This window comes from Dermacentor silvarum, chromosome 6 (assembly GCF_013339745.2).
Source record: "Dermacentor silvarum isolate Dsil-2018 chromosome 6, BIME_Dsil_1.4, whole genome shotgun sequence".
In the NCBI taxonomy this organism is placed as follows: Eukaryota; Metazoa; Arthropoda; class Arachnida; order Ixodida; family Ixodidae; genus Dermacentor; species Dermacentor silvarum.
Window position 1 is genome coordinate 129,736,702 of NC_051159.1, and position 21,738 is coordinate 129,758,439.

The 21,738-nt window shown below is 42.3% G+C and overlaps 1 protein-coding gene across 25 annotated transcripts in view; it reads left to right on the forward strand.

Moving 5' to 3' along the window:
• Positions 1-4,656: 4,656 nt before the first annotated feature.
• The window catches only part of LOC119455988 (inositol hexakisphosphate and diphosphoinositol-pentakisphosphate kinase), a 69,009-nt gene continuing 51,927 nt past the window's right edge, over positions 4,657-21,738 (forward strand). For 20 of the 25 annotated variants that reach the window (XM_037717547.2, XM_037717553.2, XM_037717563.2 and 17 more), the window contains exons 1-6: positions 5,247-5,364; positions 5,835-6,122; positions 10,665-10,841; positions 11,906-12,051; positions 17,570-17,655; positions 19,369-19,523. In XM_037717547.2, coding sequence (XP_037573475.1) covers positions 6,015-6,122; positions 10,665-10,841; positions 11,906-12,051; positions 17,570-17,655; positions 19,369-19,523 — 672 coding nt within the window. In that variant the 5' untranslated portion in view covers positions 5,247-5,364; positions 5,835-6,014. Of the gene's footprint in view, positions 5,115-5,244; positions 5,365-5,784; positions 6,123-7,778; positions 7,856-10,664; positions 10,842-11,905; positions 12,052-17,569; positions 17,656-19,368; positions 19,524-21,738 lie in introns of those variants that run through there. The other 5 variants (XM_049669485.1, XM_037717551.2, XM_049669481.1 and 2 more) reach the window with 5 other exon arrangements.

The following is a 21,738-nucleotide window of genomic DNA, read 5'->3' on the forward strand; positions in this document are numbered from 1 at the left end:
TTCAGCTTGGTTATTACACGTTTTCAGTAGCATGAGCCGCGCCCGATTTCAGCTGCCTTACGTAAACTGAAACATACTATATAGTTAAAGAAATACACTGACCTCGCGTCGGTGGTGCTCCTTGGCCCTTAGGTTATTCTTCTTCTTCTGTGTCGGCCGATTCGCGTGCTCCACGAGCTCGATGGCCGGGAAATGGCAGTAGCCCGCTTGTGCAAGAATAAGCATATAATAGCAGGCAGTATTTGCAATGTACACGCTCTACACACAGAAGCAACGCGTCCACACAGAACGTTCTCACACAAATATGTTTTGCACACTCACATTCACTCCGCGGATGTTCTAAGGACAAGTCTCTAAGCTCGTCTCACACAGTATATATAACATATATAAATGATGGGGTTTTACGTGCCGAAACCACAATCTGATTATGAGGCACGCCGTAGTGAGGGACTCCGGAAATTTTCGACCACCTGGGGTTCTTTAACGTGCACCTAAATCTAAGTACACGGGTGTTACACAGTGATATAATGACGCGTTGGGCATGGTCAAGCTGTATCCACGCGCCCAAAAGCTATCCCAGCTAACCGTCAGCCAAGCTGTTCAAGGAAAAAAGATTAAAAACAAATGGTGCAAGATATCATTTTTAGACCTACAATGTTCGGTCGCCAGACCTCTGACATCCGAACACTGTAGGTCTTATAATTGTGTTTTTCTTTTAGTCTTTTTTTTTCTTTTTTTTTTTCTTTTTTTTCCGTTGAACGGCTTTGCTAACGTTAGCTGGACGGACACACGGTATAGTTCACTGAACTACTGCACCATCACCTGCCTTTTAACTCTCAATTTCCTTTTACCTCGGTGAGGAGTGGCAGCCAACCTTTCCTCCTTTCTGTTTACTTAAATGTCTATCAATCTTGTGTTCCGCAGTTCCTTTTACCTTCTCTCCCCTATATCCGCAGTGGTGGCGCAGTTGCTGTGGGCGCGGGACCGAATCTCGGCCACGGCGGTCGCATTTCGATGGGAGCGGATCACTAAAACGCCTTGTACGGTGTATTGGGTGCACGTTTAGAAAGCATATGTGGTCAGAATTAATCTGGAGTCCCTCACTACAGCGTGCCTCATAATCAAATCGCGCTTTTGGCACGTAAAATTCCATTTTTTTTATTTTTTACCTTCTCCCCCGTGCAGCCACGCATGAAAATGTGTTCATCCCGTAAGTGTACAAAAAGAATAAGCGCTTTATTGATTACCGCATTTATTCGAACATAGGTAAACGTGATCTATCTTTTTTTTTTCTTTTTATTGCGATAGCAATTATATGGACACTCAAAAGCAGATTTCTGCCGTCGCCGTCGCCGTGAGGCTCCGTATGACGTCAATGGAGATTAAATCGTCGCCGCGCGCCGAACGCTGTATGTGCGAGTGAAAGGGCGCGAGGGGCGCGCGCTTTCACGGGGAGTGAACGCACGGCGGAGAACAAACGCGCGTTCTGCGCCGTGCTCCCTTAAGGGCTGCAGAAGTAGGCGTCTCTTTCCTCCTTTACAATCACCATATATATATGTAGAGCAAACGCGCCTTCTTCCAACGCGCGTGAGGCCGTGGGGGAGGGGGGGGGGAGGGAAGGGAGGCGACGTTTGGCTGGGGCACCAAGTGCCTATTTATATCAGAGGCTCCGGCAACAGTCACCAACGCCGCACGCATTTTGAGCGAACGCGGGCAAAACGCCGACGGCGTCGACAACAGTTCTGCGTGTTGCCGGTGCTGCTGCATGTCCAAGTTTATACAGCTGATAAAGCTAATTATCTCCGTATAGCTCTCTACAAATTTGCTATCGCAATTGATGCTTCGCCTTTTAGGTGAAACTGCGACAACTTTTTTTTTTTTTTTTGTAAATGTGGCCCAAAATGAGCTGTCAACCGGAGTTCGTGAACAAAGAATCTCGACCTACGCGTATATTAGCGAACAAAGCTAGCAAAGTGCCTAGCTAACGGAGTTCCTCCGCCGCGCCCGCCGTAATGCCAATTTGGGGTTTATCCAGACTGGCGTTAAGAAATGCTGCATATCCAACGCACTCGACGGCACCGAGGACGACTTCGATCAATCACCAATTTTATTTTCGCCGTAGACAATACATTGTTATTGCGAAAATAGGGGACCAGAAAAAAAGCTGTCCTCTGCGCAGCTTGACTAAGCTCTAGCCATTCGTACAACAGCAGTGGCGCGACATTTTGTTATATGGTTCAGTTATACAAACATATCAGCAAATGAAGAAGCAATCGTACAATACCATTACATATGAACAGTTACAAAAAAAAAAACAATGACAAAGCATGCATGTTTCAATGTACAATTACACACAGTTCCAATACAGTTATACACACAGGACAAATAAAATTTTGCTACTAAAGGCTAGAACGTCAACATTTCCCCGGTCTAGCTCATTTAGTGTGGTTGCCAGTGCGTAGTCAATTCTTTCTTTCCTATAATGGGTGCGCGAGAAGGGAACGTAGTATGGCGGTTTATACCTGAAAGGATAAGAAATTGTATTTTTCCTAAGATTTGCTAGTTCAAGTAGTTCCGCTCGATCTAACATGGCGTCTTTGTAGGTTCTCAGTAATTTGTACTTGTTCATATCGTGAATTTTCATAATTTTATGTTTGTGAAAGAGTGGTTCAGTGTGTTCTAGAAACGAGGAATTTTCTATTGAGCGAAGCGCATTTCAGAGCACAGCTCTGAGGCGCCCGTTACTTCGGCGAGCGTCGGCGTTGTCCCTCGTAACCAAGCGGACGAGCACAGCGAAGCATGAAAGAGCGAACGCGGCGCGCAGCGGAGGATGAAAGACGGTGATAGCGAAGAGAGCGCGAGGAGGGTGCAGTGGAACCACGAGGCTGAAAACGGAGGAGGAGGGCATGGCGAAAGCGTGAGAAGAAAAGCATATATAGTGCCGTGCAAGACGGTCTCTGCGGCGACGACGGCTACGAGATGGCGCCAGAGTAGCGTGCGTCGTCTGTATGGAAACAAAGTGCTGCATGAGCGGAGGTCTGTCTGCGGCGGCTACTGTGAATCGGGCCTACGCGTCACCCACGCGCTGCCTCTCGCGATCTCCCGATTAGCGAGGCAGTCGCGCCACACTTCAACGCACTTCCCTTTCGTGTTACAGCTCAATGTCCCCCAACGAGTACCGAGCACCAACCTCAGATATTTTTACAATATCGTTAATAAAGCAAAGAAAGAGAATATGTCCCAGTATGCTACCACGGGGAACTCCAAATTCAATAGACCATTGGTGAGATACATACTTGTTTAAATCGACGTATTGATGGCGCGCGCTCAGGTTAGATTTAATAAGTTGTAGATTTGTTCCGCGAAAGCCATAATGCGCTAACCTCAATAATATTGAAGCCTGCGAAGCATCCAACGAGGACGACTTCTCCTGCTGTTCTGATTAGGATGCCGCTTATGGCATCGACTAGAGAGGTTTAGTAGAACTTAGGTAAATAAGTTAAGGTGCGGCATGTTTACTTTTTTTATTTAAAAGATATCGCCCGACCTATATTCGAATTATATTTTTCTATTTCTCGGCGAGTTCAATGTACCATGTGTCCCAGCTAGCCAAGCTGCTCAAAAAAAAAAAAAAATCCAGGGTACAAGATACGATTTTAAGACCTACGGCATTCGGTCGTCTGACCTCTGGTGACCGATGATCTTGCACCATGTTTTTTTTTTTCTATTTTTTCTTTGAACACTTTCGTTATAGGGTCGACCTACATTCGCGTTCGTCCTATCTACGAGTAAATAGGGGATTTCAGAAGTGCAAGAAAACCAAGACTCCACTCTATGACCTCAAAGACGGCGCCATCCAAACATACAAAAATGCGCCCATGCCGCTGTTCAACCACAGTGATCTCTAGCCCGCGACAATGGGACAGAAGAGTTCGACCGATGACGAAAAGGGAAGCAGGGTGTGGAGGAGACTGTGCGGCAATATAGCTGCACACACACACACACACACACACACACACACACACACACACACACACACACACACACACACACACACACACACACACACACACACACACACACACACACACACACATATATATATATATATATATATATATATGCTAGGGCGTGCGAAGTGTTTGACCGGGGCCACGATTGGGGCCACGACATAAACCAGGGCTTATTTCGCCTTCGCATGCTTTTCATATTTTAGATGTGAACGCAAGGGTTATTTTTTTCTATTAGAGGGGAGGGGTTGGCTTTCAGAAGTGGGAATGGGGTAGGGGGGTACTGCTTTCCCAGGGTCTTGGCCTTCATTTAAATAAAAATAATAAGTCAAAAATGAATTGGCAGTACTCATTCCAAAGTCCCCGCAGCAACGAGTAGCATTTGAATAATGTTATGATCTCATCTTTTCATAGGTGGTGCCGACATCGCACCGCCAGCAACAACTCCCTGTTGTCACAACGTCTATTTGATCGACGCCACTTTATCTATCTACAACACTGGCCAACAACGTTCTTTCCAAAGGATCTCTCTGGGATCTCAGCTTCTGAGCGACACCCTGGTGCGTATGCAAGAGGTGGTTTCGGTTTCGGTTTAAGGTTTCTACCGGTTAGTGGCGTTAGTGTTCTCAGCTGCAGTGGCTGCTGGTATCGCTATGGGAGTCTAGAGCAGTTAGAGGACGTCCCTTTTTTTTGTTACCTGTCAGTGTGCGTGTGTGTGTGTGGTGTAGTTGCGCAATGCAACTATTGCAATATCTTGTAAATACGTAGTTCTTCCTTGCGGTTCTTTTATTTCTCCTAGTGTCGTAATAACCCTAATAGTATCACCGTTTCTTTCTACAGTACAAGCGAACACCCAGCCATTCGTTACGATACGAATAGCGATCGATTATTTTACGAAACACAGTACAGTACCCCTGTACCGCAAGCTTCCGGTAGTTGCCCTTGTAATTTAGTCTGCTATAGCTCCTTTTTAAGTACTAGATTCGCGCCCCCTGACGTATTTTTAATAGGAGACGTACGCTATTTTCCTATGGTGAGCTGACACCATGCAGTATGATCTGAACGTTCCTGCGCGTATCTATCAGGCTGCACGATTTCAGAAAGGTATGTGTCCACCGTATAAGTATGAAAAAAAGAAAATAGCTCTGTCTTATTGAAACGCTGAGGTTAGACTTGATAGCTTCAGATGACCGCTCTGCCTGTGCCTGACATATGCTTGTTTTGATGTTTCTCCAGGCGATGCCCGATAATGTCTTACAATGAATTGGAGCAAGGTTATCTGGGCCTGACAAGTCAACCGTTGTTCTACATTGGGGATGACTGTGGTTACATTAATTGGAACAAAATAGAAAAGGTAATCCGTTACGCTTCGCATGCGCGCGCGTGTGTCACGAGCTGCTTTCTACGTTACTGAAGTTTTCACATTTGATCGCAGCCACCACTCTCATTCATTGCATGTCGACGACCTGTAGTTTGCTAGAAGGCCTGTTGTAACCTTTCTGTACTGCAACGCTGAGCGCTTCTCTGGTAAACATTTAGGTTACGTTCATTACTCTAGAGCAATATGTTGCTTAATGACGAATGCCAGCTTGAAATAGTTTTGTTAGCTTTTTTTTTTCTTGTTTTTTCTTATGTCACACAGACGATGAAAGAACAATGAAATCGCACATTAGGCGAAAGAGCATGAACCTATTAAACATTCCTCTTGTACGTTTTGTACTAAGGCTTGAGATGGTTTTTGGGCATGATCTCCTGTATGCTTATCGTTGCACAGCTGCCGGGAAGTTGCACAACACTGTGTGGAGCTCAATATACATGTTTCAGCTGAGCACACAGGCTGGACACGTACTACCGCGCAGGCCCATTGGTGTTATGTGAAACCCAGGATCGCAACACAGCCACGAGCCGTCTGCATGGTTTGAGGAAACAGGAAACGTTTCTCGCTCCTTTACCAACTGTTCTGCTGCTGCTGTGGTGTGCGTCCAGCTGCCTCCAAGTTCTTCAATGTCTTACTATGGCTTTCCCTTGAATCTCTCAACAAATGTGTCCATTTTTCACCCATGGAACAGACCTGCAGTGGATATTGCCGCTTATTGGAGGGCATTGAGATGTGTATGTATGCTTTCTTTTTTTTTTCTAGCTTTTGTTTTCTTTGCTTTGTGTTCTCTGTTGATGGCCATTTATTTGTACCTCACATTTTCATTTGGTTCTGCCTTACTACACCAAAATGTTGCTAACATCACATTATACGTGATTCTGTTTACACATATGCCGTGCTGTTTTTGCATTTGATTTGGGCTGTTGGAACCAAATTGGCAACCATTCAGTCTATGGTTGTGGTCATACAAATTGCTTTATTTACCATGTATAAGTGCATGCTTCTCATTCAAGTATTATTTCGCTCCCTGAGTAGGACATGATTTGCTAAAGCTTACTTCTTATAAAGGAACCTGGGCTTACAAAATCTTTTAAATTGATATTTTGTATTACACGAACAACTTTGTCACATCACTTCACGATATTAGGGCTTAAACCAGAGCTCTGTTGTATTGTATGAAGCATCACTACATAGGTGCCTGGTTTTCTGATACGCCTGCAAACTTTCTGAATGCGCTGATATCAGTTTCTGCAATAGCTGTATGAAGTGTGCTGATAGGAGTGAAGATAGTAATGTCTTTCCTTTACTGAAATTCTTTTTATAGCATGTTTGTAAGTTGCGCTCCTGTGTTTGAGGTTATTTTTTTGTGTGGTAATATGATAAAAAAGAAAAGAAAGTTTATGCAGTTAAGCTTAAGTTAGGCACAGAGGTGGACAGCAAAAAACATACAGCGGCCACTGTTGCTAAAAATTTGCCTTTTTTTGTGAATCTGTCTAGTTCTTAGTCATGCATGTACATGGAAATATTGTATGGGGAAACTGTAATATATTTGCTGTGGCATTATAGGCTTGTTCAGATAAGACTTCCTCTGTGTTTATATCTTTTGCTTGAAACTGCACTTTGCTTGCAACATTACTTTATCATCTGGCCATGATAGGATGTTATATGAATGCAGCTATTTTGTTTTAATATAGGCTGGAGTATTATACATTTTTGGTCTGTATCATCTGAGTGACTAGATGAAACATAAACACACAAAGAAAGTGGGGGGGGGGGGGGGGGGAAGAAAGCAAATCACTTCAGCTGAACGTGGCACTTTGAGCCACAACATTATAAAAAGGGTGCACTCATGACATGCAACGGGCCAGAACTTCCAGCATGTGTTGAAATTTCTGAGTAAATCAGTGCCAATTTGTGTAGGAGTACAAAGGACATTACCTAAATATACCTTGCAGTTGCTTGTGCAATGTCTCTTCAGATTGTACTGCTTTGTTTGTTTATAGTCAATTTCATTTACTTAAATTTCGTAGTTAAATTAATTTGCAGTTTCTGCTGGCGAAAAGTTTCTTTGTGGTGTTAATGAAAAGCCATAGTAAGGAACTACGCTCCTATAAGAGCTTTCTCTCTCTCCTTTTTTTTCCCCTTTTTTTTTTCATTTTGTAGTTGCTAACATTATAAAATGGCATCTAATTATGCCGCGCCCAGTCGCTTTATGTACAGTTACGCTTGCTTCCTAAGTACAATCATAAACGCTCTCACAGTGAACTATGCGCTTTCTGTGGTGTCTTGTTCGCATTGATAGTGACATCGTCAGATGAACTGGCCTGACTTTCTCTTACAACTTTTGTTTACCTTGCATGACTAGAAACTAAAGTACTGTTTTCTTTCAGATCCTTTAGGCATCTCTCTCTTACTTGTCTACTTGATGATCAGGCAGTGAAGGCTGCTTGCCCACTGAGCTGATATGGTATACAGACTGCTATAAGACTATGCACCTTCAACTTACAAATGTTCACAACATCCCCCACAATGCCTTCTTAGAATACCTTTGCAATATTAACACCTAGAAAAAGCCCTGTCCTCAAAGTGAAACTTTAGTTTTTCTGGTGCTTGCACTGTACATCTGAGCGATATGACTACAGCTATCCTTAAGAAGGGAGATGTTAACAAAGTTCAACATTTTTAGCAAAATTCAGGAAGATTAATTAATGACTGCGTAGACTTGAGGGGTATATAGTACAGCATCACTCACCATGTGGGGTATGAATCATAATAGGGTGTTTCAGTGAAGACTTTTGATTATAAAGCTCAGAGTAACAGAGATTCTGAGATATCTTTTTGCATTGTCATCCACAGCAGCGGACATAAGGATATATGTGTTAATCACCAATGGATAAACTAATTAACTAAGATTCATTAATATTTCATTTAGAAACTTTAGAGGACACGTAATTGCAGAATTAAAGCTAGCCAGACCATGAAGTCCACCTGTTAACTAGATGTTTTTGCCTTACACCAGTTTTGAGACATATATTTACAAGATGGGAATGAAAATGCATTGCTTTTTTTCGCAGAGCTGATAAGTGGTAACTGGAGCAGCCATGTTGACGTGTTGCAAAAGCATAATCTCCTAATCTCTACTATTCTGTGTTCTGCATTTCGTTAAAGCCTTTGCCGAAACACTCAGTGTATGCAGTAGACTCTGCATAAACAGAACTCAAAAGTACATATTAATTTCAGTGGAACTTGGGAGCAGGCCCAGTTGGTGTCATACCTTTGCCGTGTTCATAGCCTTCAAATAACAGCAACTGTTTTCTTCTGTTGTTAGCATTTTAAATTATCGACTTCTAAGGCCCCAAACTGGTGAATTACATAAGGGTTGAGATTAACGGTATGGAATTCCAACACTGTACGTCAGACATAGTTGACGTCTCATACACAAAAGCAGTGCCTGCAAAAGGAAGAAATAAGGCAAAGGACACTACTACAGTTCCCAAATTTGGCAAGGACTGTCGTAATAAATTGCTGTGGCAAGATATACAAAGTTGTGGGCAATACTAAGCTTCGAAAATTTGGCAAGAATTGTTGCAAGAAATTGCAATGGCAAGGTGTACAAAATCATGGGAAAATTATAAACATAATGCTGCAAGAAAAGGGTGAAGTAGCTAAAGAGCAGTATTACACAATTTCTCACTGTAAGAAACATTTTTGATTAACGCTGGGTCACTTATCTGCGCAGCAGGTTCTGAGTGGATAATTTGAATCTTTGGCTCTATGTGTGATGATAAAGTGAGTGTGTTGAGGATGAAATCGCAGGGGCAGACCAAGTGAATGATGATGAAAGTAGAGGTGTCTTGTAGCCCCTACAGGGCTCCTTGGTCACATGGTTACCTTACCAGACAAATCAACAACCCCTTCACTACTAGTGTGAGCGTATATGACAATTCTGAGTCGAGGTTTAGAAACTTATATAATATTGTTGTTTAGTACTTAAGTTCAAGGGAACAGTAGCATAACTCTCCTTAACTGTAATGTAAGTGTTCTTCACATAATAGTTTGTACTGCTTCATATGAACAACAAATTCAATTAAACCAAGCAAACTGTTAGTTTCCTTCAAGTTTTGTTTAAGCAGAGTCTTCTGTTTTGTTGTTAGATGCAAAATTCAAGGTCCGAACTGCTTAGATTACATCACAAATGTTGAAAAAAGCCCCAAATGTAGTGTTGTTGTTTAGAGAACATTTTAATGTATTGAATTTGTTGTGCATGATGTGTAGTTTCTTAGTTACTGGACCTGTCTCAAGTCTGCCGTGTGAGACTGTAGTTAAATGCGTCTCATCAGTTCTCATTGTAATAGCATGATGTCTTTTATCACAGTGTACCTTGTGCAGCTTCCAGACAATTGTGGGACGAGACCTCCGTTCTAGATCACGTTTGCTTCAAACGTCATACACACATTATCTTCTGTAGCGCCCAGCATACTAGTTTGCATGCATACAGGAATGCATTAGCATTACACCCTTTATTGACCATTGCTGTTGGCTTGTAGTTGTAGATGTAGTGCACTTCTTATGTTGTCATTCTTTGTGTGTGTGTATCCAGGGTGCATGAGTTTCCCTTGGCTATGCTTACTTTATTTACCTGGCAACGTATATTGTTTACTTAATGGCATATGGGGGTTGCGAACTTACACAGAAAAGCTCTGCTATCTTAGAATAGTGTGTGCCATGACATTTCAACTACAATTTTCTTTTCCACATTACATGTCCAGCTCTGTTCTGTTTACCTTGCTAAAGTAAAATTAATACTATTTAATCAGTATCATGGTACACATTTCAAATAACGTAAACAGTTAGACATTATTCAAATCGTACTTAGGAAAAACGAGTTGAATTGTTAATATACTTGAGCAGTCATGGTTCACATAACTATCACCCAACCATTGCAGACTTAAATATTTATTAGCCATAGTCAATAGTTTGAATGTACGCCATGCTTCAGTCTGCCTATAGTATACACAAATTACTAAATTTTAACTAACAGAAAACATTTGCTACAAAGGCTTATACACGCATGCTAAAAACACAGAGTTGGTTTATTATTCAGCAACACGACATTTTGGGGAATAAGTTATGCTTTCATGCCTATTGCGATTGTGGCTTTCTGTGCACTTTGTCATGTGCTGTAGCAATGTGAAGTGCTGAAAATTTGTTTCGGGCTACCAGCACACAGAGAAATTTTGTTGTGTTTATTATGCACTTGTTTCTTTTCTCTTTAGGATACCGATCACGCAGATTCGGAAGATGAAGGTCTTGCTCAAGGGAAGCAAGTCCTTGTTGGCATTTGTGCCATGGCCAAGAAATCTCAGTCCAAACCGATGAAAGAGATTCTCACGAGGCTTGAAGAATTTGAATACATTAAAACTGTCGTCTTTCCTGAGGAAGTCATCTTAAATGTAAGTCTTGGTGGCCTACAAACTTCAAGGGACTATTCATAAGCCCTTTTTGTCAACTATGTTTAAGTGTTTCTCACTCACCGCGGTGGCTCAGTGGCTATGACATTCTGCTGCTGAGCAGGAAATTTGCGGGGTCGTATCCCAGTTGCAGCAGCTGCGTTTCACCAAGATGTTCATATTCTTAGATGTAGCTGCATGTTAAGGAACCCTAGAGGGTCAAAATGATACTAAAGCACTCCACTAGGGCATGTGGTGTGTCTTACTTCTTCTGTGTATTGTGGTTCTTGCACTGTTTTTACTTTTTTCGATCATGCTTAACTAACTATATTAGCCCAGCATTGCACACTTCTGCAGTTCATTTATACTAGGGCGTATTTCATTACGGCAGTGTTGTTTCGGGACATTGAAACCCCACAAAATCTCTCTTCTCTAGTTTAAACTAATGCGGATGAAAATGTGGGACTTCTTTCAAGAGCGCTCTTACTTTTGTGCGCTTTGCCTCTGTAACTTTCCCTTCATTGCCACAGGAAGTTGTCTGCGAGCATAGCAGGACATTGCAAAGAAAAACCATGAAAAACAGCTCAGCAAATGTTCTGAACCGTGACTACACAGCTGTTCTGTGTAGCCTGCTCTATGCACGCTATCTTGTACAACCGTCGTTGTTGCTGTTGTTTCCTTTGCATATCTTTGTCACAAAATTTCTTCACAAAACGTGAAAAATGTACAGAATTTGCAGTGCCACTAAAGAGTTTCCTCTTGAGCATCTATCTTTTAGCCTTCCTTTGCTAGCATGGACAAGGAGCCAGGAATGCCGAAGTAGACCGAGCCTTTTTGCAATTAAAGTAGAGAATGACAGCATGATACCAACTCTGGCTCATTTAATTCAGCTTAGAAGTCTTCAAAGGGCTGTAACTCTAGAATGAGTGTTTCAGAAACTGTTTGCTTGATGTATATAGGCACAAAATTAAAATGCCTGGAGAAAGATTGCATTGTGCAGTGACTTCTGGTGCTCACTTCAGTTCTTTCAAGAGGAGATGTAATGGTGTTTTGTTTTATATGGGCAGGAACCAGTTGAAGAGTGGCCATTATGCGACTGCCTCGTGTCTTTCCATTCCAAAGGGTTTCCCCTGAACAAGGCCATCGAATATGCCGAGCTCAGAAATCCTTTCATTGTCAACGATCTCTTCATGCAATATGACATCCAGGACAGGTACTTGGCTAACTATTATTTTGCGTGTTGTCCTTTGAAGAAATGCTTTCATAAGCTCTTGGACAAAAATCATGTGAAAAAAAAAGAAAAGAAAAACAAAACAAATCAGTACCCTTGAGATTTTACAGATACTTCTTTTGTTCTTTAAGCGTGGCATTTTATGCATTACTCTGAATGTAAAATTTCGATGTTTTCAGTAACACAATAAGATGTGCTCATCTAACACGATACTCTGTCACATATCAACGTTTCTGAAAAAGCTTGCAAGGGACAAAAAAAATTATTGTTCAATACCATTTACCTCTTCAGGTGCCAATTAACTCTCTTACTGAAAATTTAGTTTCACAACCTCTTTTGCATCTTCACAATTATGAAAAGTGTACAGCTTTGAGAATTTTCAGTCCTTCGGCGAGTTTTGTCAAGGTCACAAAATGTGGACTCGGTGCATGAACTTGCTAGATATGAGAACATAAACTGTTTCTTGTCTAGCATACTTGGAAAGTGTCTATCCAGTCGCGTGAAAAGTATGTCTGATGTAAAATATAGTGAAAAACAATCAGTGAAGTGAATGTCAGTGAAGTGAAGTGAATGACATATTGACACCTAGAGCAAACACCCAAGCATCTATTTTCCAACTTACTTAAGAAAGACACTTTACACATATTAGTCAAAACTTGCTGCACAGGTCCAGTCAGAAGTGTTTCAAAATGCATGTGACACATTTTAAATATTGAGTGTTTTTATCAGTGCTTTTGCTTTCGATGCATTTTATTTATGTGCACAATTGTACACACACAGTGCCTGAAAGGGTTTACTGAACTGCATTGCTGTACACTGCAGTGTCAGAAAAAAATTTCTGATTGTTTGTAGAAGAGTGTGGTAAGCTAAGCTAAACACCACGTTGCTGTTCCTTCTCTGTGCATTCTCTGACATAAACCTTGAGCTGTTGGCATTCAGTTGACTAGGGAATTTGTGACACCTCGCAGCTATCTGCCACAATGGCTCCATCACTAAGACTTTCTGCTGCTGAGCACAAGGTCACTGCTGTGAACCTCAGCGCTATCTTCACTGAATTCCAGGGGATGCAGAGCACAAACTAAGCCCATGCACTGGTATTCTGTGGCACATTTAAGAACATAGGTGGTAAATATTTTTTTAGTGATACAGTGTTAGTTTCTATTACCAGGCTGAGAAAGCACCTTGCATTATACTAGAAACCTTGCTTCCAATGTAACACATAACCCCCTTCCTTCCCCACCCCCCTCGAAAAAAGGCAAAATAAAAAAAAAAGTTCGCCATTATGGCCGATTAAGTCGTTCGGATGACACTAATCAGGATGGTACTAATCTAGGGTTTTCAAATAGCGAGTGTGTGACGAGGAATGGGACCTAAAGCGTGGGTTTGTCAAGTATAGTGAGAAGCACTTTTGCCATTTTATAGATTTTGTCACTAGATTTAGCTACTTTCTTGTCTGTTTAACCCTTTCCCTACCGAAATTTTTTGCCAAAAATAATATAAAGATACACATTTTTTTATTTGCCTAATTAATTCTACGTATCTTGAAACAACCGAAATATATCCCTAAAGGCACTTTATTTGTAAGATGCACGCAAAATATTTTTTTAAACTATGGAGAGAGGTTTGGCTCCACTGCAGTGCATAGTAGAGATTGTCCTACTTTCTGTAGTAATACCGCGCACAGTTTCCATCACGGGTACCTTTATGCCAGGCGCGGCTGTGAAAACAAACCTAGGAGGCGGCGATGCCCCCCCCCCCCCCCTCTTTACATCTATCGGTGTCCACAGCCTACACGTCAAGACGCTGTCGTCGTCAGAATCCGATGATCCCGAGAAGATATGCTGCTCAGTATCGTCGCTGCCACTCTTGGAGGAGAACCAAACTTCTTCATTGTCCGAGTCCGACAAAACGTCCACAAACGAATGTTTTTCCCCCCCTTTTTCGGAGCGGAGCCGTTGTAAGCACGGGTACGCACAGAGGACGACGCCATTTTTAAATCCCAGTTGCCAGCATCGAAACGTTTTTCAGCCAAGATGCAAGCTTTGAGCGCATTTTATTTTTTTACTGCACCATCTGTTGAAGCCAAAGAGAACTAAGCAAAATTTATCATGGTAGCTTGATGGCAGCAGGACAGCAGTGCACAAGCGCTTGTTTCAGCAGTGGAAAAGCCCAGCTTGTCTTCGGTGGGAGCGGTACAAACCGTGTGGACTAGCTCAGCTCATCTACGATAGGGAAAGGGTTAACGACTGGTGACTTTTTCTTTTTTTTTTTAGCAATCATTTAAAGTTAGGGAAGATGTTTAGATAATGGCCTCCTAGAACACACTTTATTATTCAAAAGCTACAAGTAAGCGGCCAAAATTGGCTCTATGGCACGTGGACTTTGACCTCGATGAAACAGTGGCAGTCTTCACGTCAGGGGTCTTACCAGTGTGCTTCAAAGTACATTGATCTTCACCAGCTTCCCATTGTGCTGACAAAAGGCATGTGTTTTTCATTCTTTGCAATGCTGATTGGAATAGGTCTTGACCCTGCGGTATCTGCAGTTTCACTAAATACATTCGATTAGTGGACATCCGCAAGCGTAGCAGTAAATTATTTATCAATACATATTACAATAAATTTCATGCTGTAATTCAAACCGCTGCAGGTGAATAATAAATCAACTGTAGAAGGGTGTAACCTACACGGAGCAGCTTGGCTCGTTACACGAATCTGAAAGCATGACTTTCGGACAAATAAATGCTGTGCGGAGTGTTCAGGTAGACTAAGGGGCGGCAGCATAGTATTTGACCTGTGGAAAGTTCATGTAAGTGTCATTGTCATGTTAACATGCTATAAAGCGCGCGTTGCCGATGTTGGTCTCTCGTGCCAAGAACCAGAAAGTTTGCAGGAATAATGTCGACCAAGTTCCTTTTCTTGCTTGAAAAATTGTTATGCTTGCTCTTTTGAATTGTGAAAGCTCTTTAACCTTACAATCAAAACATAAACATAGGATCTCAGCTGCTATTATCTGTTGTTTTGTAAATATATATTAGTAAAGTAAAAGCCCTCGACATCCTGCTGGTAAATTCAGTGTTTAGTTCCCACCTGCACGGACGCTAAACAAATGTTCAATGTTTTGGTAGATGCATTAGGCCATGGTAGCATATGTTATAGTGTTCTGGAATACCTGCATTATTTAAAGTTTAATCGATAGTTCTAGCATCAATTTTAGTGACATTGGAGCAAAATCTTGCGGAAATTTATTGATGACCTTGTTTTATTTTAGCGACACACTCCAAGAAAAAAAAATGACAACTCTAGTGAGAAGGCTTGTCTAAGAGCCTCAGATTCAGTGGGCTACCATATTTACCTGAATGTAACGCGAACCGCTATTGCAACTCAGCGTCAAGACCTATTCCAATCAGTATGGAACCAGTATGAAATGAATGGAAGAAGAAATGGTGTCTTTATTCAAGGAATCTCAATTGGAACCAGTATGAAATGAATGAAAGAAGAAATGGTGCCTTTATTCAAGGAATCTCAATTCGGAAACAAGTTCTCTTCACTCATCACCATCGTCTGAGAAGGAGACAAAGTTTTCCTAGGGTGATATTCTCGGGCGATCACTTTCGGATATCTTTTCGCGAAATTTCGTATGACTCGGCAACGAAGGTGTCCCCAACAAGTGTTTCTGGAACTGTGCCAAGCTCACTATCAGTGCCAAGAGGGCTGTCGGCCGTATATTTCGAGGGGTTCGGTACCAGGATGAGCTGAGTCTCGCAAAGATGAATCTATCTCCGAAAGTGATCGCTGAGAATCAAGTCATCTTCCGTGTCATAGAGCTCATTTCAGATTAAATACTTTAAAGACCGCACAACTATTTCATACTGGGGCAGTACCAGGCCACTGCGAGGTCCACAGAGCCCTTCCAACCAATAGCCACTCCATCCACGTGCCACCGCCGCTTTTGCTAAGTAGCACCAACCTTTCATATGCATCACTGTTCCCTAATTTCTTGCTCAAACCAATTCCGCTTCCGCAATTTCCACATCCGGAGTTCCCGTTTCCAGTTATTCTGGTTCCTGAATTTTCGCTTGTTGCACGCTCGCACCTCTATGCAGCAGTGACGTCACATCCGCTTAATACTAGAGGCTGGGACCACAAAAGTTCCATTTGATGCCAGAAGCTGAGGGGGTGTGCGAGGGAAGAGCGCGGTGGAGGAGGGTAGGTTGGCGGTACTTTTAACCTGGTTGGTGAAAATTTGTATGGAGGGGCTTTATTCCAACCGGCGTTGTATTTAAAGAAGGCCTCCCGCTGGTCCCGCTATCCGCAAATTGTTGTCTCGTTGTACGTCGGTTTGCTGAGCCGTGGCAGAGTTTCCCAGCCCCCTCGGTTATCAAAATTGCTCGTCTCTCAAAGTCGGCGTCATACCGAATGCGTTGCATTGCCACAACGTCAAAAATTAACGGGAGTCGAAGCGCGATAGGCTACAGGGTACTGCAGCACTGTTACCATACACTGTTCACAAGCTCAGGGAAAATGGCATCGATTTCAATAAAAAGTAAGTTTTAACTTCGGTTGACTTGTCTATGGATTGGACCGAGGTAAAGGTATAGGTGACCCGCCGTGGTTGCTCAGTGGCTATGGTGTTGGGCTGCTGAGCACGAAGTCGCGGGTTTGAATCCCGGCCACGGCGGCCGCATTTCGATGGAGGCGAAATGCGAAAACACCCGTGTACTTAGATTTAGGTGCACGTTGAAGAACCCCAGGTGGTCCAAATTTCTTGAGTCCCCCACTACGGCGTGCCTCATAATCAGATCGTGGTTTTGGCATGTAACACCCCATAATTTAAATTTTTTAAAGGTATAGGTGGACAACGTAATGCTAAAAACCATGCGATTTAGAATATTTGTCTTTAAATGGGCAATTTTACCGTTATTTGAATGTAACAAGAGGGTCTAGTTCAAGCAACGAAAATCATTAAAAAAAACTCCTTACAATCAAGTAAATACGGTAATACACTACTGCTATGTACACCCTTGAGCAAAAGTATGCGGACCAGAGATTGCGCGAGAAAGCTGATTTTCTCCTCTGCCTGTGAATGTAATTCGAAATTAAAGACTGCAGTTCAAACTTGGCATTGCGAATTTTCCAGTAGACTCGTCAATTTCAGTTTATGCATGCTAATGACGAAGAAATTCAGTTTTTTCGGTGACCCTGTGGTCCGTATACTTTTGCTCACAGGTGTACATTGATGTACAGCGGTACTTTTCACGTACCTTTTTCTGTACCTTTCACAAACACAGCTACCTAATTCCACGCACATCTGGCTTTTTAACATGGAGACAAACAGCACTGTGTTTGCCTCCTCTCGTCACCATCCTGTCTTTTACCACTGTTTCCTTCATGCTAATTCTCTATAGCGTCTCTTATATACCATAGTGCAGTCTTTTCACTTTAAATCCCATCGATCACTTGCCATTACACCTGACAAGTAATTGTGTTTTTTTATGCAGGAGGAAAGTGTACAGCATTCTCGAGGATGCTGGTATTGAACTGCCAAGGTACGCTGTCCTCGACAGAGAATCAACAGATGAAAAACGTATGTTCTTCTTCTCATGTTTTGTTCATCTGTTTTCTTGGTGACTCCTTGGTTGGACTTCAAGGGTGCCTTTTCAATGTTTATACCACTCAGAGTGTATCTAATGCATAGTACTAGTAAACTTGCTGTTTAATTGTTTTGTATGGTTATTCCAAACAGCGAGAGTGGGTAAGCATGTTGGCTGTTTGCATGCTATATTTTTGCTTATGTTTACTTGAAAGCACAGGTTAACTGAAAATAACAAAATTTTTAATGTATATATATACACACACACCGGGTGTCCCAATTAACTTCGACCAATTATAATGCTTGATTTGGAGGTTTCTTGCGGTGCCCTACAACTTTGTAATTCACATGTTTGCGATTCAAGCAATAATTAAAAAGTCCACTAATTAAAAGCAATTAATTAATACTTCGTGATGAAAAAAATACTGGCTGTATGTACACACGTCTGTCGCTACTATGCAGTTGGTACGATTTCTCTAGAGCTCCTGGTCTTTTTTTTAAATCTTGGTCCAAGTTAACTTGGACACCCGGAATACATATAATATCTTTTTCAAATGTTTAAAGAGCTGGTAGGCAGGTGCGCTGCCTCACCAGAAACCGTTTGCTTTGCATCAGGCTGAAAGATTTTGCAGAGCGCTGCAAAGAAAGTTTATATTGAAGGTTTACGATATAGTCTTTTTAAGAAAAAAAATATGCAGATCCCAAGCACTCTGGGAATCAAGGTAAGCGAAGCTTTGTGGGGCTGTTTGCTTTGATTGACAACATTTGGCGGTGATATTGACGGCAAACGACAGTCTATCAGGTGATGGTAAATGTTACCTTGCGTAAACCACTTGAGTTTGTCTGCGTAGTGAACAGAACACACAGCAAGATGCATTTGCTCGAGGTGTTGTTGGTAACTGCAAGAAGGTTATCACTCTCATTGTCTGACACGGCACATTGCATCGTGGCTGAAGTGTTCGTTTCCTTGCCCTATCGTGCCTTGAATTAAAAATTTTCTAGCTTGTCCGCAATGTTCACTATATCTACATGTAGCGTTTCCTTTATTATCTGACCCTGAATGAGCCATGCTTTCTGATTGAGCCTTTCCCCTCTCTCGCGATCTTCCCATGTATACAAGGGGCCATGGGCGAAGAGTGGCAACATTGTTATTTACCCGCTATGTGACGGCTTCGCATTTACCCATTCTCTGTCTCCTCTTCCATTTCCTCTCAACCATTCCATATATGTTTGCTCTGAATTGTTGTGCGGGAGTACAAAGGTATGCGCTGCAGCTTCTGCAATGCTGTTGCGCGGGGGTCACGCGTAAATACAGCTGTCAAGAGGGCATTGTGCCGATGGCCAGGGAGTTCCATAGGGCATTGTGGCAACGCCAAGAGAGCTTTCTTCGACAGCCCGGCTTTGTACATTATACACGTTCTCAACCATCCTCTGACGCGGCGTGCCAGACAGCAGCAGCAGCAACAGTGGAAAAGTCGGAAGGAAGAGGCAAAGAAAGCTTTGTTTTAAAAGACAGACAGCATTGTGTCTGCCTTTCTTTCTTGTCCCGCTTTTTGCACTGTTTTCATTCTTAACACTGTGTACCAACTGGCCTAACGGCAAATTCTGCCCTGTTGGGCTTATCACTACATAACCAAAAGGTGAAACCTCTTCCTTCATTATGCATATTTCTCACCCTAGTTACCTATGTTCTCTATCTGAATTCAGAACGGGAACTTGTCGAGGGTGAAGATCATGTTGAAGTGAATGGTGTGACATTCAACAAGCCCTTTGTGGAAAAGCCCATTTCAGCTGAAGATCACAACATCTACATTTACTATCCAACAAGTGCAGGAGGCGGAAGCCAGCGCCTTTTCCGCAAGGTGGGGTTACCATTAATTCTTTGGCAAGGCTTCACAAACGCTTCCATGGCATGTATGAAAGTGTCAGTTTCCTGACTGAAGTTGTTCATTTGATAAAATAAGTACTAGCAATAGAAAATCCATGCATCTCTTTTTTTTTTTAGTGATGTAGCTTTAAGGTGTGCCCTTGAGGTATGACGCCTCGCTTCCTTGAGCAGGCTACAACTAAAAATAAACAAATGATTTGCATCATCTTTTAATGCAACCCATTCAAGATATGTAAATGTGACTGATTCAAAGCATGCCAGTCAGGCCGATGATGTGGTTGCAGGTTGCACTGTGATCACGTCCCCCAAAACTGGCCCGCACACCGCCGAAGTGGCTCCTCCGAAACCCTCTGAAATCAAATTATTTGGTTCACTCGCAAAGCAACTCATAGACTAAGAGAGACGCTGTAGTGGAGGGCTTCGGTTCAAGTTCGACCGCTTGAAGTTCTTTAATGTGCACCTAATTTTTTGGTTTCGTTTTCATTTTGCATTTATTGAAATGTGCAACCTTGCACTCTGCAGCAGAATGCCATAGTCACTGAGCCACTTCAGCGCGTCCTATCCTCCTTCACTCTGCGTTTCTTCACATTTGGCACCGGATAAATCTGGTCCTGTGCTGTTGTTTCTCTGGCAACACAGACCGTTTCTCTGATCTTTCACCTCTCATCCCTTGAGCGCTCAACACACTCGGCTTTTAGTGGTACAGTCATAGTGTGGCTATATTCACTAGTACAGAGGGGCTGACTGGCACATCTATCAGTTGTGTGTGTACCGCATCCATACCTGCCAACACTCAAATTTTACATAATGTTTACGAATTTGGGCTCATTTTACGAATGTTGCATCAAGTTTTACGATAAGCAAATTCTGTTCACGAAAAGGTTTCATTCGTAGGTCCTCGAACCGTCGCTTTGAAGTCTGATTGTGAAAGGATGCAAGAGGGGTACTTGGTTTGAGCAAGATTATACAAAGATTTCTGAAGCGGTCGCTGAAAAAGTCACTGTGATCTAAAGGCAATGTGTTGCTTGTCACTATTTGCTGTGCCAAGTTTCTTGCTGCTGGTGTACTGTGTCTAAAGTTAAATAATCTTTAATAAAGTGCATGAGTATCCTTGAGAAGGTGTGTGCTCGGAGCAAGTGTTTAAAAAAATGTGTGCTATCTGCCCCCTTCGGTGTCGCGTCAGTGGAATTTTAGGAATTTAAAGTTCACAGGATGACAGGTATGCACATGACCACTGCCTCCTACTGCCATGGCATTACCTATGGCCTGCTTCATGCTTGGGGCCTTGCCTCATTTGGCATATGTTCTGAGCTGGTTCTGAGCATGTAATATGATGCTATTGTGGGAAGACGTGTGGTTTGTGATCTCCCACATTCTTTATTACTCATTGGTCAAACGCAGACGAAATCACCAAACGCTGCTGGCCCACTCGTTCCTTGTTCTTGCTCTGGCTCGAGCGCGCGGTGCGCAGAGCTGCATGCTTAGGCGCCACTTCGTTATCGTCGAATAAATGCCGATGGCTCGTCATACTATTGTTATACATTGCACTCTGAAGGCATTGAGGCATCATGCCATAATAACTGCTTTGACAGCCATCCATTATTATGTGTCATCAAATGTAAATTCGTAAGTCTAGGTAGAGTGTCAGATTTCAGCTTTGAAAATCTCGAATGTTCATTTTCCACTAATCAATTACCTTTCAAAGATTTTGGTTACTTATAATGGGTACTTCATCTGACCATTGAAACATATGCGCACGCCTTCTTCCATGACGAGCTACTTAGTGGCCCATATATTCCGCCATAATTAAATATTCAAAGAAATTTAACATGCAATTTTTTAATTGACCATTTCAAAGTATAGTGTGGGTTCTTGATTATTAATGTGCTAATTTTCATCATGTGCACATCGCTGCTACTGACAAATCTTTGCCAGAATGATTTTGTATCGGCAGGAGCTGCTTCCCGACTTGTAATGGACATCCCTCCTTTCTCACATTTATTTTATCACTTATGAAAGCTCTGGTGTCATCAAAAGCAGCATATTGTTCATTTTAGGATGCCAGTCTATTAATTGAGCCTACTTTTTGTCTTAGGTGTCTTCTTAAGTCTTGTTGAATAGGTCATAAAACTTTGATACATGCATATTCCTGATCATAGTACAGAGTCTCCTTGATCATTTTCTTTACT